Here is a 19,666-nt window from a genome sequence, read left to right as displayed (position 1 = left end):
GCACTGCAGGATTTAAGTCCCTGGCGGCGTAGTGTGTTACTGATGGTAGGCTTTGTTACTTTGGTCCCAGCTCTCTGCAGGTCATTCACTAGGTCCCCCGTGTGGTTCTGGGATTTTTGCTCACCGGTCTTGTGATCATTTTGACCCCACGGGGTGAGATCTTGCGTGGAGCCCCAGATCGAGGGAGATTATCAGTGGTCTTGTATGCCTTCCATTTCCTAATAATTGCTCCCACAGTTGATTTCTTCAAACCAAGCTGCTTACCTATTGCAGATTCAGTCTTCCCAGCCTGGTGCAGGTCTACAATTTTGTTTCTGGTGTCCTTTGACAGCTCTTTGGTCTTGGCCATAGTGGAGTTTGGAGTGTGACTGTTTGAGGTTGTGGACAGGTGTCTTTTATACTGATAACAAGTTCAAACAGGTGCCATTAATACAGGTAACGAGTGGAGGACAGAGGAGCCTCTTAAAGAAGAAGTTACAGGTCTGTGAGAGCCAGAAATCTTGCTTGTTTGTAGGTGACCAAATACTTATTTTCCACCATAATTTGCAAATAAATTCATAAAAAATCCTACAATGTGATTTTCTGGAAATTTTTTCCTCAATTTGTCTGACATAGTTGACGTGTACCTATGATGAAAATTACAGGCCTCTCTCATCTTTTTAAGTGGGAGAACTTGCACAATTGGTGGCTGACTAAATACTTTTTTTCCCCACTGTATATGTGCTTTCTTGAGCAGGGGGACCTTGCGGGCCCTGCAGGATTTCAGTCCTTCACGCCGTAGTGTGTTATCAATTGTTTTCTTGGTGACTATGGTCCCAGCTGCCTTGAGATCATTGACAAGATCCTCCCGTGTAGTTCTGGGCTGATTCCTCACCATTCTCATGATCGTTGCAACTCCACGAGGTGAGATCTTGCATGGAGCCCCAGGCCGAGGGAGATTGTCAGTTATTTTGTGTTTCTTCCATTTGCGAATAATCGCACCAACTGTTGTCACCTTCTCACCAAGCTGCTTGGCGATGGTCTTGTAGCCCATTCCAGCCTTGTGTAGGTCTACAATCTTGTCCCTGACATCCTTGGAGAGCTATTTGGTCTTGGCCATGGTGGAGAGTTTGTAATCTGATTGATTGATTGCTTCTGTGGACAGGTGTCTTTTATACAGGTAACAAGCTGAGATTAGGAGCACTCCCTTTAAGAGTGTGCTCCTAATCTCAGCTCGTTACCTGTATAAAAGACACCTGGGAGCCAGAAATCTTTCTGATTGAGAGGGGGTCAAATACTTATTTCCCTCATTAAAATGCAAATCAATTTATAACATTTTTGACATGTGTTTTTCTGGATTTTTGTTGTTGTTATTCTGTCTCTCACTGTTCAAATAAACCTACCATTAAAATTATCGACTGATCATTTCTTTGTCAGTGGGCAAACGTACAAAATCAGCAGGGGATCAAATACATTTTTCCCTCACTGTATATACATTGGGTACCGGTACCGAGTCAATGTGCGGGGTTACAGGTTAGTCGAGGTAATTTGTACATTTAGGTAGGGGTAAAGTGCCTATGCATAGATAATAAACAGCGAGTAGCAGCAGTGTAAAAACAAAGGGGGGAGGGGTGTCAATGTAAATAATCTGGGTGTCCATTTGATTAATTGTTCAGCTGTCATAGCTTGGGGGTAGAAGCTGTTAAGGAGCCTTTTGGTCCTAGACTTGGCGCTCCGGTACCGCTTGCCGTGCGGTAGCAGAGAGAACAGTCTATGACTCTGACACCGCCTGTCTTTGTCAGTGGGCAAACGTACAAAATCAGCAGGGGATCAAATACTTTTTTCCCTCACTGTAGGTCCTGGATGGCAGGAAGCTTGGCCCCAGTGATGTACTGGGCCAATACATATAGAATCGTGAGAATCACAATACATATCGTATCGGCACCTACATATAATGATAATATCGTATTGTGAGGTCCCTGGCAATTCCCTGCCCTAATATCTCCCACTTCTGACTACCTCTATCTGTTGTACTGTAGCTAACGCATACAGTATGCTTGCCCAGGATTCTCCTAGTCTGATCCTCGGAGGCAGTTTGTTTCTTCTCATGTCAATCAGACAAGGCAGTGTATTTCAGCTCTGTGTTTTTTAACCAGCAAAGTTTATTTATATATAACAACAGTACAAAGTGAATCCTTGGCTTGCAAAATAGGTGTGCTTCATATTTACAATAGGTACACAATAATATATTATCATAACAAAACCAAAGCAAATAAAAAAAACAAGAACAACTTCTTTAAATACTTTTAACTTTCTTACAATTTTCACAACACTTTTATCAAACAACAAGGACAGCCATTATTATTATTCTCATCGTCATCATTTGTATTGACTATATTACAGAGCTCCAGTGTCTACAAAGGGTTGTCTACATTGTGTTGTGTTAAGAATGGAAGAAGGACACATTTAATATTCTGTGATATTTTTGACATGAAGAGAATAATACTAATCTGATTTTCAATTCCTCCGACTGACATCATGAGAAAATAAAAAAGGTGAATAATTATCTTGTTTTTCTGTAAGTAATGAAACCTGCCAGTAAACCCATCAATACATCACCTACAGCGCCAAGAGCAGAAACGTGCACAATCTTCTTCAATTAGGTCCTATCTCTTCTGTAGTGGAAATGAAGTTGCCGTTTAATAATATTCTATCGCCAACGTGTATCAACTGCAACATGTCTCAGAGACCACTAACTGGCTGTGAAATTAAATTATGCGCTGCAGAATGGTAAACGAAACATAATTATAAAAACGTAACCTTTTCATTTCTCATTGAATGTCATCATCTCCCAAGAAATACAAAAGTGTATAGTATGAAATCAATCTGTTAAAATCAATTAAAATCTCTTTCACAAAACAAAATGGAAGAAGATGCAGACAGATGTGAGTTAAGATTTAAGGAATAATACGATGTGAGAAATTATTTCCTTTTAGACTAGTAATATAATGGGGTTATGGCATGCTGGCCAGAAGACAAGGTTGGATTCAGAATTTTAAGAACAGTGATGCAAAAACAGTGAATGGTAGTTTATGAAAATAAAGACAAATCAAAAACAGAGCATAAAATAAAGATCCCTCAAGAGAAAAGAAAACTTTGTTCAAGTCAAATCCCTATTTTTTCCTTTAAAGGCCCAGTGCAGACAAAAACGTGTTGGTTTTGGCCTGCCTGTGACATCACCAGGTGGGAAATTGGTTAATAGACCAATAAGAAAGAGTTCCAAACCTCTCTGCCAATAACAGCTAGTTTTCAGTTTCCCCCTCCCAACTCAGACCACTCCCAGACAATCCTAGCAAAATTCTTGCTTGAGAAATTGCTTTTGTTAGAAGTTATTTTGTTTTCTTTTTGACCATTTTGATTGAGTAAGGTACTTAATTGTTACCCAGAAATGATTTGATATTGAGATAAAAACGGCTGCCTTGGGCCTTTAATCCGTTACTACTATGGCGAATATAGTGTAAGACAGACAGTATAGGAGGAAAGTTTCATCACATGGAATATACAAGGTATATTTGAGCATGAGTGTCTGTGTGTATATTTAGAGTGTACCTATAGACACAGTATTTGTATTGGGCAGGAGCAGTTACTGCTTACCAGGGGTCCAACAGACAGCCCCCTCTCTCGCCCTATACCCATCCACCCCCCTTAGCTGGAGACATTAATACCATGCCAATCATGTGGTCTCCCTGCATTTCTCTTTACCAGTTTTGATGTGTTTTCTCATCTATCTCCTGATCACACAACTACACTCAGATCAAAGCACTGCTTCAAAGCAGGAAACTAGTGCTAAAGGGGTTTCTCAGGGCCTCCCGAGTGGCGCAGCGGTCTAAGGCACTGCATCGCAGTGCTTGAGGCATCACTACAGATCTGGGTTCGATCCTGGGCTGTGTTGCAGCCAGCCGCGACCGGGAGACCCATGAGGCGGCGCACAATTGGCCCAGCGTCGTCCGGGTTAGGGGAGGGTTTGGCCGGATGTCCTTGTCCCATCACGCTCTAGTGACTCCTGTGGCAGGCCGGGCACATGCACGCTGACATGGTCGCCAGTTGTACGGTGTTTCCTCCGACACATTGGTGCGGCTGGCTTCCGGGTTCAGCGAGCAGTGTGTCAAGAAGCAGTGCGGCTTGGCAGGGTCGTGTTTCGGAGAACGCATGGCTCTCGACCTTTGCCTCTCCTGAGTCCGCATGGGAGTTGCAGCGATGGGACAAGACTGTAACTACCAATTGGATATCACGAAATTGGGGAGAAAAAGTAAAAAAAATTAATTTTTTATAAAGGGGTTTCTCTCTCTCATTTCTGACTGAGCTCTACTCTTCAAACAGCTCTGGCGAGACGACTGAATCACCGCCCACCTGCCTGTACAGTACCAGGTCATACCCTCTTCACCTTTCCTTTCACTTCTTTACACACCGTGGCAGGCCAGGTACCTTATCAAAAGGACAGTGTCAAATTCAACAAAATGGAGCCGACAGAGGCTGCAGATTAGTGTTGAAGTGGTGAACAAGAATCAGGAGAACTCAGTGGTTTTATGGTTGGTTCATTTGGAGTTCTAAGGCCACAGAAAAAATAATAAGCACCTTTCATCCATCAACATTGGTGTTATATTTTCTCCATCCATAAATAATGTAATTATACTGTACACCTTTAATACTATCTAGTTTCAAGTACTTGATGTAAACAATGAGCAAACATCGAAGTCTGGAGAAAACACAATGGTGGTGGTCACTAATCCAGAAGGTCGAATCTACAGTATATGGTCATCCAGCTATGACAAGTACATGTAAGGTTCCCTCTTATTCCTCACTGGAAGTCAGTCTATATATCCTTTCATGAATGGGTTTAGTTTGGTACAGGACAATCCAATCTTACCAAAGATCTACCTGGTAATGTAACATGCATTATGTTTGACAGTTATATCCTCTTTTGTCCATGCTTGCGGTTGAGATATTTTCTTCTTGCCCAAAACAAAAAAGGGCAAGTAACTATTATACTGAGTTGTCGCTCTCCTGAGCCTTCTACAGTACCTTCCTTCATACCTGCTGCCTGTTCACAAGCTTCCAGTTACATGAGCACCTCTCTACAGACTCTACTTCAGTTTGAGGGCTTGGCTGGCTCCCTCTGTAAAGCATTAACCGATTTGGACACCAGTGAATCATTTAAAACGACAGGATCTTTTGGCACTTACTCAAACTAGACCCACACAGGCTTCTTCGTGCTGTCTTTTAGAAAGACGTTGTTGGTGTAGTAGTTGGGTAGAAAACTAACGTCTGCTAACATTTAGCTGCTGGCCATCTCCAGCTAGCCTGATCCATTGGCACTTAAAAAAACAAAGATGGACTTTGAAAACACTTCTTCTGATGTGATACGATGCATGCAAGTTTTACACACACACTTGATCCGATCCCCAAAAGCGATACAAACAGTGGTTATATTATGGAGTGTTTTCACTACTGCCGCCGCCGGCTGGACGGCCTCAGTCCCCATATTGGCAGGACTCTAGAATCTAGTCTCCAGTATATTATGGTATTTGTTCGTTAAGGGCAGTGTAGCCACGACAACGACGGCTACAATACAGACTTGTATAGTACACACCCTCCTATGGTAGAGATAGAGATTTGGTAACAGGTAAAACAATTGTGAGAGGGCAAAGGGACTAGGACGGATACATGTTCAGTTGGCCATTGATTTAGCCATTTATAGAGTTCTGTTCAACTGACTGCGTTTTGTTTAGAAAACAAACCCAAACGAAAAAAAAAAATCCACACCTGCTTTTATACATTCACATACATTGACATGTATAAAACAACCTACAGTACATACAGATTACGTTTCAGCTGAGGAGGTTCTTATACAAACCAGTATGGTGCTGGTTGTTGTTTTATCCTTATACCCTACATACTCTGTGGACCTGTGGATTTTCTCTTATCACACAGAGTAAAGGGGTTTGGGGTCGATAAGCATGCTGGTTGAACTTTGACCCCTTCAGAGGAGGTCTGTTCTGAGTTCTGTTTGCTCTCGTACGATGAGGATGCGTTTGGTTGGTTTCTGTACAGGCCTGATGGGTTACAGTCAGAGATGGGTTCTGTCCACTTGGTCTGGAGTATCATGTTGATAATGAATGGTAATTATATCTGAGGAGAACAGAGGACAAGACATGTCTTTCTGATGGCCACACCACCCTATAACACATGTTATAACACAACCTATGACTTTGACTTTGTACAGTACAACAATGTCCATATATGTATCAAGAGGAAGATGTCTCAACTGCAACCAATAAAATCAAAATGTACACATACAAAAATACAAATTTGGAAGCAAAACTCAGCAACAATATCTCTGGAATCAAACATGAGAAGTCTTTATCCTCCATCTCTCTCTTCTTCTTTCAGCGTCTCTGATGTGAGTTTTGAGCAGACAGAGAGAGTGTATCTGACTATAACATCTCCCCTCTGTTTGTTCTGTCTCTCAACATATCTCTCCTTCAGGGCTATACACACATCACTAAAATGATATCCTTTGGAAAGAATGATGCCATGTAGCCTTTATGGAGGTATGTGGTGTCATCACCATCCATGTTTCCAGAGACTATGGAGGCTTTTAGTCAGGTGGCAGCAATATGGCATGAGAGGAAAATAAGATAAAAACTAAACTCTTTGTTTCTGGATTTAAAAGGTCCCAGGTCCGTGGTGGTTAGTTGTCCCTCCCATGGTGAGTATCGGGACTGTTGGTTGGGTGGCTGATGGACATCCCTGGCCGGTCCAGTCGTCTAATCCCGTGGTCTGTCTCAACTCTCCAGGGACATGGCTGAGATGAGCTGCTCCACCTTGTAGGCCAGACGCTGTTTCCTAGCCTGCTCATCCTGCTCCAGGGCCATGGTGATCTGGGAGGGGTTAGAGAGAGAACAACAACATGATTTAGTGTTGTCTAACCCGGAAGCCACATGCAGGGACTCCATCAATTGCAAAGACCCTTCATATGCAAATCTTTTGCAAGAAAATGTCAAATAGAACAAATAGACAATTGCTGGTGGCTTAAAGTATGCTCATATAATGCTGAATTACATCTGTACAACATAGCCAATGTTGACTGAATGGTAAGGAATGACTTTAATAAAGTATTCATATATGACTCTGGTCTGTGCCAGTCAGCACGCAACAGGTCCAGACTTCACTGTCTGTTGGATGGGTGAGATCATGTGTGCTTTTTATTTCATGAATATAACATTGTCTCTGTTGGAGATGGTAGCACAAAACCGAGGAATCCAACTTGTATAATGCCCTTTCTCGGTTTCAACTTATGCTTTTCTCTCAGTAAACGTGGCATTTGTCAAGTCTTGTTCAAAGGGGAATCCGACAAGGTCTCCTCTCTGCTGTCTGCAGTGTCACACAGAATCAAGACACGCTGTATTTACATTAGTGTGACACCGCGGTGGCTGGCGGCGCTTTTTCTTGTGCTTGTATCAAACAGGATAAATAATACCCAATAAGATCACAGGTATGGGCCACATGCCACACAGTGACATCGATCAAAGGTATGGATCAATGCTAATGCAGCAAATCTCTACCTTTTCTATATGACAGAAATGTATTGTATGTGAACAGTGGTTCATTGAAGAAGAATAAGGGCTGCCAATAAACTGTTGCCATAACTAGGCATTGTGCTAAACACACTGTGGGGACATTACTGAAGTTCCTCTTAGGGTCTGTTGGCAGTCTGTACATACAGTGCCTTGCAAAAGTATTCATCCCCCTTGGCATTTTTTCCTATTTTGTTGCATTACAACCTGTAATTTAAATTTATTTTTATTTGGATTTCATGTAATGGACATACACAAAATAGTCAAAATTGGTGAAGTGAAATGAAAAAAATACTTTGTTTCAAAAATTCAAAAAAAATAATAACGGAAAAGTGGTGCGTGCATATGTATTCACCCCCTTTGCTATGAAGCCCCTAAATAAGATCTGGTGCAACCAATTATCTTCAGAAGTCACATAATTAGTTAAATAAAGTCCACCTGTGTGCAATCTAAGTGTCACATGATTTGTCACATGATATCAGTATATATACATCTGTTCTGAAAGGCCCCAGTCTGCAACACCACTAAGCAAGGGGCACTACCAAGAAAGCAGCACCATGAAGACCAAGGAGCTCTCCAAACGAGTCAGGGACAAAGTTGTGGAGAAGTACAGATCAGGGTTGGGTTATAAAAAAATATCCGAAACGTTGAACATCACACGGAGCACCATTGAATCCATTATAAAAAAATTGAAAGAATATGGCACCACAACAAACCTGCCAAGAGAGGGCCGCCCACCAAAACTCACGAACCAGGCAATGAGGGCATTAATCAGAGGCAACAAAGAGACCAAAGATAACCCTGAAGGAGCTGCAAAGCTCCACAGCGGAGATTGGAGTATCTGTCCATAGGACCACTTTAAGCCATACACTCCACAGAGCTGGGCTTTACGGAAGAGTGGCCAGAGAAAAGCCATTGCTTAAAGAAAAAAAATAAGCAAACACGTTTGGTGTTCTCCAAAAGGCAAGTGGGAGACTCCCCAAACATATGGAAGAATGTACTCTGGTCAGATGAGTCTTAAATTGAGCTTTTTGGCCATCAAGGAAAACGCTATGTCTGGCGCAAACCCAACACCTCTCATCACCCTGAGAACACCATCCCCACAGTGAAGCATGGTGGTGGCAGCATCATGCTGTGGGGAAGTTTTTCATCGGCAGGGACTGGGAAACTGGTCAGAATTGAAGGAATGATGGATGGCGCTAAATATAGGGAAATTAGTTAGTGAATAGTTATGCACGCTCAAGTGTTCTGTTTTTTTGTCTTGTTTGTTTATATCTTCAAAGTGGTAGGCATGTTGTGTAAATCAAATGATTCAAACCCCCAACATTTTTTAATTCCAGGTTGTAAGGCAACAAAATAGGAAAAATGCCAAGTGGGGTGAATACTTTCGCAAGCCACTGTAGCTCCAGCAATCTGTCCCATAGTAGACTCCCTGCCTGTTGTCTCGCTCTCATCTGCCTAAGTACTCTTAGAGGCTGGCAGAGCAGAGCCCAGCGGAGCCTCTCCTCCTCCTCATACCACTCAGTTATTAATATGCTGTGCTGTATGCAGGTGCAGCTCCCTCCCTCCCTCCCTAATCCATTTAGTATTGCGCTAGCCCGTTCATAGAGGGGCCGCACAAGGAGCCAGGCAAGGAACAAACAACCCTGACAGCTACAGATAAGGGCCTAAGCACTCAAGAGACAGGGAGAGGAGAGACAGAGAGAGGGCATGAGTGTGTGTGTGAGAACGAAAGAAAGCTAGAGTGGGGAAGGAGCATGAGGTAAAAGAAGATACAAAGCGAGAAGAAAGTGCAGGATAGAGAGTGGCAGTTAAAGAGGTGGTCTCTGAGAGGTTGAGAGAGAGAGTTAAAGAGGTGGTCTCTGAGAGGTTGAGAGAGAGAGTTAAAGAGGTGGTCTCTGAGAGGTTGAGAGAGAGAGTTAGAAGTGAGTGCTAGTTCTAGCTACAGCAGCGTCAAGCTCTTAGGGCAGGAAGGAAAGAAGAGATAGAAGAGAGAAACAGAGCGAGTGGAAGAGGGATAGATAAAAAAGAAAAGAAAGCGAGAGAGAGAGAATAGAGTGGGCTCCTAAGTCTTGTAAATGTGGTCTAATATAAAGGTCAGACTAATGGCTCCCAGAGGAGCTGCTGACATTACAGCCGGAACGTCTCCATTACAGAACCCTTTCTCTTTCTGTCTTCTCTCTCCTTCTCTTTCTCCACCTTGTTTCACCTCTCTCCGTCTCTTCTTTGTCGCACTATCCCATCCTTCTCTCTCTTTCTCCCTCTCTCCTCCTCCCTTAATCTTTCTCTCTCTTTTTCTCTCTCTCTCCTCCTCCCTTAATCTTTCTCTCTCTTTTTCTCTCTCTCTCCTCCTCCCTTAATCCTTCTCTCTCTTTCTCTCCTCCTCCCTTAATCTTTCTCCCTCTCTCTTTTCCTCCCTTTCTCTCTCACTTTGCCCTCCCTCATTCTCTGTCTGTCTCTGCCGCTAACTCTCTTTCTGTCTCTCCATCTCTCTCCCCCCTCTCTCTCTCTCTCTTTCCCTCAACCCCCTTCTCCACTCTCCCTGTGATCTGAGACAAATGGTCTGCCACGTCTTGATTCTGCTCCAGAGAGCCACAGAGAGAGAGAGAGAGAGAGAGAGAGAGGGAGAGAACAGGACTGTGTTCCTTCACACCACTCAGGGGATGGAGCGGCATGCTGAGCTGCTTGTACAGCCGCTGTTCCTGTCTCTCCCCCACATATCATACACCCACAGTCAGGTCTGCTACAGCTCTCACTGGCCCGGGACATATGGCACTTCGGGTGGGTTATGTGATGTGGTGGAGTGGGGTGTATGGTTATTTTGAAGAATACCATCAGATCAGAGAAACTCTTGGCCTTTCTGAAAGTTGTAGAAACACTCTAAATGAGTTAGGAATGACCTTTAACTAGCCTTGAGTGAAGCCTGTTATTAGAATGCCTATCACTGCAGTGTGTGTGTGTGTGTGTGTGTGTGTGTGTGTGTGTGTGTGTGTGTGTGTGTGTCTATACAGTGGGGGAAAAAAGTATTTAGTCAGCTACCAATTGTGCAAGTTCTCCCACTTAAAAAGATGAGAGAGGCCTGTAATTTTCATCATAGGTACACGTCAACTATGACAGACAAATTGAGAAAAAATAATCCAGAAAATCACATTGTAGGATTTTTTATGAATTTATTTGCAAATTATGGTGGAAAATAAGTATTTGGTCAATAACAAACGTTTCTCAATACTTTGTTATATACCCTTTGTTGGCAATGACACAGGTCAAACGTTTTCTGTAAGTCTTAACAAGGTTTTCACACACTTTTGCTGGTATTTTGGCCCATTCCTCCATGCAGATCTCCTCTAGAGCAGGCGCAGTGGTCTAAGGCTGACTAAATACTTTTTTCCCCCAATGTATGTGTGTGTAAGGACTCACCTCCTCGCTGTATTTGGAGACATAGGAGTAGATCTCGTTAAGAGCACTGAGCATGTTAAACTCTGTGGAGTGGAGCCTGGCCTGCTCTGCCAGGTAGGCATTCATGTCCTGGTCACTGATGGCTGGCAGACGGTTAATGTCGGCATAGTACCTGGAGGCACATACAGGGGGCGACACTCAGTATCAACATGCACAGAGACCACACATTCTATACCAAAATGCTTTACTGGAAAGTTGAGGCTCATTTTCTACATATTAGTCACATTTTACGAGTACATACGTAATACTTAATATACGGCAAGTGTATCCAGGACCAGAACAGTTTGTGTGAGGGGTAAGAAAACAAGGATATAGAATTGTATGTGGGCAATTCCACAATAACAGAATTGTGCTGAGACTCAGATGTTTTAATTACAATGTATGCCAAACAAAAACCATTGATTTCAATTTTTTTATAATATAAAACTCTATGCACAAGGACTACTTTTAACAATTTACACAACATTTTACAAAAACACATTTACTGGAAGAACTGTGCAAAATGCTAAGTTTAGTAACATAATTTTTGTAAAATGTGTCCACGTTTTTTCGAAAAACTCTTAAATACCTGCTCCGAATTATGATTCATCGATGTCTGCAGAAAGAATGTGGTGTCATCTATGACATGACACATTGACTTTGAAAACATCTATTTTGGTTATTGAACTACAGTAAGTGAAGTGGATTTACACCCGGTAACAGAATTGTGGTAAAGGAATTTCAACATGGGTCCCTGATCTGTACACAGAAATGCAATTATGGATTTTCTTCATGATGATGTATCCTAAATACTGTAGGTACACAAAGGTATAGATAGATATGCCATATCCTCCTTTGCATATTTGGGTATTATTCTACACACTTGCTATTATTTTAATGAGCTCTGCCCCCAAACAAGACCAAATTTGGTTGGTCAGGATCGGACCAAATCTGAACCAATTACAGACGTCTATGTTTCACAAGTTTGGACATCAAAGTACAGCACAGTAAAGTAGAGTTCAGTACAATAGAGTACAGTAGAGCACAGTACAGTTCAGTAGTAGAGTATAGTACAGTACAATACAGTACATTATAGTGTGATCTACTGTGTACTGTACTGAACTCTACCTAACTGCACAGTACTGAACTATACTTTTCTTTACTGTACTCTATTGTGCTGTACTATACTGTGCTGTGCTGTCCAAACTTGTGAACCCAACTGTGATTTGTGACTACTATGATTTCCAATTGTATCCAATTCAATTGCATAAATTCCGTTACCAATTTTTCAGAAATTCGATCACTAAATAATTGATATCAGTAAAAACACTATAGCTAATTGATAGGTCTACCTTTACTTGTTACTTTTGTGAACTTTCATTATCCTCCCTCCTCATGAGGGAGACAAATTAGAAAATATCTTAAAGATATGTGGGTTTTAGGTAGCAGAATTTCAAGGCACAAAGCAATGTTTCTTAAACTTAAAAGAAGGCAGAAAATTTTCTCAGAAACTACATATAAGTGTTGATATTAGTTGGCAGGGGTCTTCAGTTCAACATTATTGTGTTTTGATGTATTTCTAATACCTTTTAAGACTTTTTCTGGTAGATGATTTCTAAGACCCCTTTTCCATCTGTTTGACCAGAATTCAAAGCCATTGCTTATTCCTAATTTTCAGGATGGAAAATGTTTGAAAAATGTACACTACCGTTCAAAAGTTTGGGGTCACTTAGAAATGTCCTTGTTTTCTAAAGAAAAGCAATTTTGTTGTCCATTAAAATAACATCAAATTGATCAGAAATACAGTGTAGACATTGTTAATGTTGTAAATGGCTATTGTAGCTGGAAACGGCTGATTTTTAATGGAATATCTACATAGGCGTACAGAGGCCCATTATCAGCAACCATCAGTCCTGTGTTCCAATGGCACATTGTGTTTGCTAATCCAAGTTGATCATTTTAAAAGGCTAATTGATCATTAGAAAACCCTTTTGCAATTATGTTAGCACAACTGAAAACTGTTGTGCTGATTAAAGAAGCAATAAAACTGGCCTTCTTGAGACTAGTTGAGTATCTGGAGCATCAGCAATTGTGGGTTCAATTACAGGCTCAAAATGGCCAGAAACAAATAACTTTCTTCTGAAACTCGTCAGTCTATTATTGTTCTGAGAAATGAAGGCTATTCCATGCGAGAAATTGCCAAGAAACTGAAGATCTCGTACAACGCTGTATACTACTCCCTTCACAGAACAGCGCAAACTGGCTCTAACTAGAATAGAAAGAGGAGTAGGATGCCCCGGTGCACAACTGAGCAAGAGGACAAATACATTAGAGTGTCTAGTTTGAGAAACAGACGCCTCACAGGTCCTCAACTGGCAGCTTCATTAAATAGTACCAGCAAAACACCAGTCTCAACGTCAACAGTGAAGAGGCGACTCCGGGATGCTGACCTTCTAGGCAGAGTTGCAAAGAAAAAGCCATATCTCAGACTGCCCATCTTAATCTTTTATTTTTATTGGCCAGTCTGAGATATGGCTTTTTCTTTGCAACTCTGCCTAGAAGGTCAGCATCCTGGAGTCGCCTCTTCACTGTTGAAAATGTATATTGGTGTCTCACTCTTACCTTTCTACCCAGCTCTTGTAGTTGGGGATGTCTTTAGCGTAGAGCAGCTTGTTGGAGGGCGAGTCCTTGCCCAGGCGGTGCTCTGACGTGGAGCAGGAGTCCATGAAGGTCTGGGCCACCACAGACAGACAGGCATCTGTGATGCTGCTCTTGTGTATGTCAAACACAAACTGGGGGTTCTTGATCACGTTCACCCAGAACCGCAGTGGAAGACTGAGAGAGAGCGGGGGGTAAAAAGGGGAGAGAGAGAGAGAGGGAGGTAAAGAGGGGGAGAGAGAGAGGGATGTAAAGAGGGGGAGAGAGAGGGGGAGAGAGAGAGGGAGGTAAAGAGGGGGAGAGCAGGGGAGAGAGAGGGAGGTAAAGAGGGGGAGAGAGAGGGAGGTAAAGAGGGGGAGAGAGAGGGAGGTAAAGAGGGGGAGAGAGAGAGGGAGGGAAAGAGGGGGAGAGAGAGCGGGGAGAGAGAGAGGGAGGTAAAGAGGGAGAGAGAGGGAGGTAAAGAGGGGGAGAGAGAGAGAGGGAGGTAAAGAGGGGGAGAGAGAGCGGGGGAGAGAGAGAGAGGGAGGTAAAGAGGGGGGGAGAGAGAGGGCAAAGGAATGAGTCAGTCAGAATCCACTCTCAATATTTTTCTTCACTCTCTGGGAGCCAGAATCCACCAACTATCAGTACTGTATTTCTCTCCTCTTTCTGGGTCACTCAAGTGAGGAGATTAAGGCTCATAACTCCAGACAGGCAGAATCCAGTACTGTTATATTTTAGAATGTTTCTAACCGATGACTCAGTGTATCGTCCTATGATAAAGTTTAGAGTCATGTCTCTTTTGTAGAACTAAGTGATACACAATGATACACATTGCATCCTATATTATACATCATATTATAGATCCATCCTATCATTCCTATTCTACATCTTTCAGGTTGCTCACCAGTTGCTCTTCCATGTGTGGCGGACATCTTGGTCGTGGATGCCGTGTTTGTCTGCCTGCTCGTCCAGGAAGTCAAACATGTATTTGATGGCGAGGGGCAGGGCGCTACCTCGGTGGACGGTACTGAACAACGTCTCAAACAGGTCGTCCACAAACTTCTGCAGGGTACCCTGGGTAAAAACAATGGACACACTAGTTCAGACATACATGAACTCACTGAACAACTGATTTCCTCAATGAATAGGAAAGAACCTAGGGAAACAAAAGTCTGTCACTAGCCACACTTTGTAAAATGTATGTAAACATACCCACAGGAACTGAAAGTAAACTACTGTAGTATAATTGAAATATGGAGAGACAATGCAGTGTGTTGGTATATAAAGAAGTATTTACTATGTACTCCTGAGTGGCTCAGTGGTCTAAGGCACTGCATCGCAGTGCTAACTGTGCCACTAGAGATCCTGGTTCGAATCCAGGCTCTGTCGCAGCCGGCCGCGACCGGGAGACTCATGGGCGGCGCACAATTGGCCCAGCGTCGTCCAGGGTAGGGGAGGGAATGGCCGGCAGGGATGTAGCTCAGTTGATAGAGCATGGCGTTTGCAATGCCAGGGTTGTGGGTTCGATTCCCACGGGGGGCCAGTATAAAAAAATATGTATTCACTAACTGTAAGTCGCTCTGGATAAGAGCGTCTGCTAAATGACTAAAATGTAAAATGTATTTAAGCCGGGTGTTACCTTGGTGGCCAGCAGCCTGGTCAGGTATATCTCAGAGACCATCTTGCTGCCGCGGTCTCCCTCCTTCTGGTCTCCATGCTCGTGGTTCTTGACCAGGTGCCACACCTTGACCCCACTCTCCAGGTCAGGGGTTATCATAGGGGCACGGGAACGCAGACTGTCTGGACTACCTGTGTACCGGAAGGATGAGTCTAGAGTGGGAAAGAGAGAGAGAAAAATAGATAAATTAGACACTTGTAAATGTTCCAGGTTCTGTGCTCTTTTCCCTTGTCCTGTTCAGTTTGGAAATACAATAGTAACACACACACACACACACCTCTGCTCTAATTTGCCTGCAGGTCTGTGTCTGTCTGCTGGCCGTCGATGTTGATACGTGTCTGTTTGGCCTCTGGAGTGCAGGAGCAGCTCCCTTTCACTAGACTAGATGGATCCTAATAAAATACCAAAGATGAAAGGAGCCATGCACCTCTTTAATATTTCATTAAGTCCAGACAGTGGAGGGGCAGCTGTCAGCCCAGCTCCCCCTCTCTCTCTCTTTCATATCATCCCTCTCTCTCTTATCATATCACTCTTTCTCACTCGCATATCATCTCTCTGTCTCTCTCTCTTCCTCTCGCTCTCTCTTTCATGTCATCCCTCTCTCTGAATAGATGTGTGAGAGAGAGAGACAGAGAGAGAGAGAGAGAGAGAGAGAGACGTGGCTCTCCTTAGCTCCTCTTATAAGGAATCATAATTGTCTCTTTCCTGCAGTCGCCATACTGTAAGGGTCTCAGTCACAGTCCTAATCAATGTATCAAAAGATGTCTAATATGTAAAGCACTCCAGCCATCCTCCCCTGTCTGCCCTCTCTTCTCTCCCCCCTTCCCATCTCAGTTCCCTCATTCCTTTGACACTAAGGAGTGGTGCTCTTCCTCCTCTCTTCCTCTACAGTCTTCCTAATTAGCAGTTATTTCCTTCCCGGCAGTGTGTGTGTATGTCTATTTTGAGTCTGTGAGAGGTCTCGTGGGACTCTAGATCAGTGTCAGACCTCTCTCACCTGGCTTCAAAGGGCAGCGCGGGACAACAATGCCCCAGAGCACTACAGCGACTTTCGTCTCTAAGTGGTATGTTCTAAAGACCAGCAGCAGTGAACAGGGTCTTTAGGGTGGCCCCTGGGGGCCTTTGGGCCTGGCAGGGTGTGTGTGTATGTCTCTATCTCTGTGTGACAGTGGGGTGGATTGAGGTCTCAAATCCCATCTTATGCCACTGTCAAGTCCCTACCCCTCTCTTTCCTCCTTCCTCTCCAGGGGGGCAGATTACTCTCTTCCCTCTGTCTTCAGCTCTGTAACCACTGTATCAGGCTTCAGGCTACCTGAGGTGGGTGTGAGGGCCGCAGGTGTGTGTGTGTGTTTGTGAGGCGTCAGGGGGGAATGTGTAGCGGGTTATTGGGGGGCGGGGGACTGCTGGCACGGTAAATTGAGGCGAGATGCTAAGTGCTGAACGTTAAATTGATATGAATCAATCAGCTGGGTGTTGGGCACATCTGTGCCCGCTGTGCCAGGCTATGATTGATGGGGGACCGGGCTGGAGCCAGAGGAGGAGCGGCTGTTTTCTAAAGCAGTACAAAACACACACACACACACACACACAAACACACACTAAAAAGGAACACCCCCATTCACCGCCTCATTGCTATTTCATGAGTTTGGTAAAATATTCAACAAGCTCTTTGTAGTAAAACAGATTGAAGCAACCCTTGTAGCTATGAAAACAGGATGGAATACTGTTGAGGATGGAATACTGTTGAGGATGGAATACTGTTCAGGAAGGAATACTGTTGAGAATGGAATACTGTTCAGGACGGAATACTTTTGAGAATGGAATACTGTTCAGGAAGGAATACTGTTGAGAATGGAATACTGTTCAGGAAGGAATACTGTTGAGAATGGAATACTGTTCAGGAAGGAATACTGTTGAGGATGGAATACTGTTCAGGAAGGAATACTGTTGAGGATGGAATACTGTTCAGGACGGAATACTGTTGAGGATGGAATACTGTTCAGGACGGAATACTGTTCAGGACGGAATACTGTTCAGGACGGAATACTTTTGAGAATGGAATACTGCTCAGGAAGGAATACTGTTGAGAATGGAATACTGTTCAGGAAGGAATACTGTTGAGAATGGAATACTGTTCAGGAAGGAATACTGTTGAGGATGGAATACTGTTCAGGAAGGAATACAGTTGAGGATGGAATACTGTTGAGGACGGAATACTGTTGAGAATGGAATACTGTTCAGGACGGAATACTGTTGAGAATGGAATACTGTTCAGGAAGGAATACTGTTGAGAATGGAATACTGTTCAGGAAGGAATACTGTTGAGAATTGAATACTGTTCAGGAAGGAATACTGTTGAGAATGGAATACTGTTCAGGAAGGAATACTGTTGAGAATGGAATACTGTTCAGAAAGGAATACTGTTGAGGATGGAATACTGTTCAGGAAGGAATACAGTTGAGGATGGAATACTGTTGAGGACGGAATACTGTTGAGAATGGAATACTGTTCAGGACGGAATACTGTTGAGAATGGAATACTGTTCAGGAAGGAATACTGTTGAAAATGGAATACTGTTCAGGAAGGAATACTGTTGAGAATTGAATACTGTTCAGGAAGGAATACTGTTGAGAATGGAATACTGTTCAGGAAGGAATACTGTTGAGAATGGAAAACTGTTCAGGAAGGAATACTGTTGAGAATGGAATACTGTTCAGGACGGAATACTGTTGAGAATGGAATACTGTTCAGGAAGGAATACTGTTGAGAATGGAATACTGTTCAGGACGGAATACTGTTGAGAATGGAATACTGTTCAGGACGGAATACTGTTGAGAATGGAATACTGTTCAGGAAGGAATACTGTTGAGAATGGAATACTGTTCAGGACGGAATACTGTTGAGAATGGAATACTGTTCAGGAAGGAATACTGTTGAGAATGGAATACTGTTCAGGAAGGAATACTGTTGAGAATGGAATACTGTTCAGGAAGGAATACTGTTGTGAATGGAATACTGTTGAGGACGGAATACTGTATGCCTCACTGCCACTGAACCAAACTTAGTTTTGATAGTTTAGGTTGGTAATTTGAAATATACTGTTGGTTTTGTTATTGGTAAATTAGTTGAGAGAAGTGTGTGTATGTGTGTGACTTTGTGTGTGTGTGTGTGTGTGTGTGTGTGTGGAAGAGAGGGAGGGTCTCCAGGCGACTGACAACAACCTATGGGGGTTCTCATTCAATCCCAGCCCTGATAATTGTCCATCCACGCTCCGTTCTCACTTCCCATTGGTGTAAAGTATAATTCACAGTGAATAATTACCCAATCACACACTGCCGTTGGATGCGGTTCTCTGTGTCTGGGGTTGGGCATGGGACCAGATGGGACACCCTGTGGATCACCGCTGTGACTGTCATCAGTGTGTGTGTCTGTGTGTCGGACCATTATACCCTGGCTCCAGGCTCAGTCTGGCATCCTCATTATTATACTTGATGGTTAAAACAAACACCTCTCTCCATGTCTCCCATCGGCCTTCTCTACTCTCCCCCTCTCTCCCTGCATCCCTCTATCCCCCCCGTTCCTGTTTCTCTCCATCCCTCTGCCACCCCTGCAGTATCTGTGCTGAGGCAAACTGCAGCAAACACTGTCGGGAGGAGAGAGTACGGTAAACAATGCCTCCACAGCAAAGCATAGACGCTCCAAACAGAGCTGGTCCTAGCTAGGAGGATTTTATTGTTGCTCACATTGTGGCTCTGGACAAAAGTGTCTGCTAAAATGTCTACAAACTAATCTAAGTCTAATTTTTCTATCAGGTCTGCTCCCATAGGCTTACACAGTGAACACTTCTATCTCAAACCCCTCCCCTCCTCTTCCCATGTTAATCTATTATGTAACAGGTGTTTGTTTGAAATGGTCCAAAAGAGGGAGGAGCTAAGGCAGTACAGTACTTATCATAGAGATGTATAATTTTCTATGTCGCTCTATGGTACTCACCATATCTGCTGATGGAGGTCCTGGAGATGCTGGCTAATGGGGGGATGTTGTAGGAAGAGGTCTGTTTGGGCACCAGAGCCACCACACAGCGGTCAGACACCTGCAACAACACAACAGAGAACGTTTTGATAAGATAACATGTTTAATCGGCAATCTACAGGTGTACTGCTCACAGATAACATGTTGAATGTACGCAGTACACATTGATCTGCAACCCTGGTTTGTCACCCTCTGTCTCTTTCTAAGATATACGAACACATCCTCACATGACATCATTTCCTCCCTCTCTAACTCTATCCCTCCG

General features: G+C 43.4%; 1 protein-coding gene across 1 annotated transcript in view; it reads right to left on the bottom strand.

Moving 5' to 3' along the window:
• Window positions 1-5,702: 5,702 nt before the first annotated feature.
• LOC121538014 (plexin-A2-like) overlaps window positions 5,703-19,666 on the bottom strand; it is a 346,168-nt gene continuing 332,204 nt past the window's right edge. The window contains exons 27-32 of the mRNA XM_041845745.2: window positions 19,363-19,462; window positions 15,331-15,521; window positions 14,596-14,765; window positions 13,674-13,886; window positions 11,034-11,184; window positions 5,703-6,920 (exon numbers count right to left, since the gene is read on the bottom strand). Coding sequence (XP_041701679.1) covers window positions 6,825-6,920; window positions 11,034-11,184; window positions 13,674-13,886; window positions 14,596-14,765; window positions 15,331-15,521; window positions 19,363-19,462 — 921 coding nt within the window. The 3' untranslated portion in view covers window positions 5,703-6,824. The remainder of the gene's footprint in view (window positions 6,921-11,033; window positions 11,185-13,673; window positions 13,887-14,595; window positions 14,766-15,330; window positions 15,522-19,362; window positions 19,463-19,666) is intronic.

Source organism: Coregonus clupeaformis, chromosome 24 (assembly GCF_020615455.1).
Source record: "Coregonus clupeaformis isolate EN_2021a chromosome 24, ASM2061545v1, whole genome shotgun sequence".
Lineage (NCBI taxonomy): Eukaryota > Metazoa > Chordata > Actinopteri > Salmoniformes > Salmonidae > Coregonus > Coregonus clupeaformis.
Note: the sequence above shows the minus strand (reverse complement) of the source record. Positions and strands in the feature narration are given on the sequence as shown.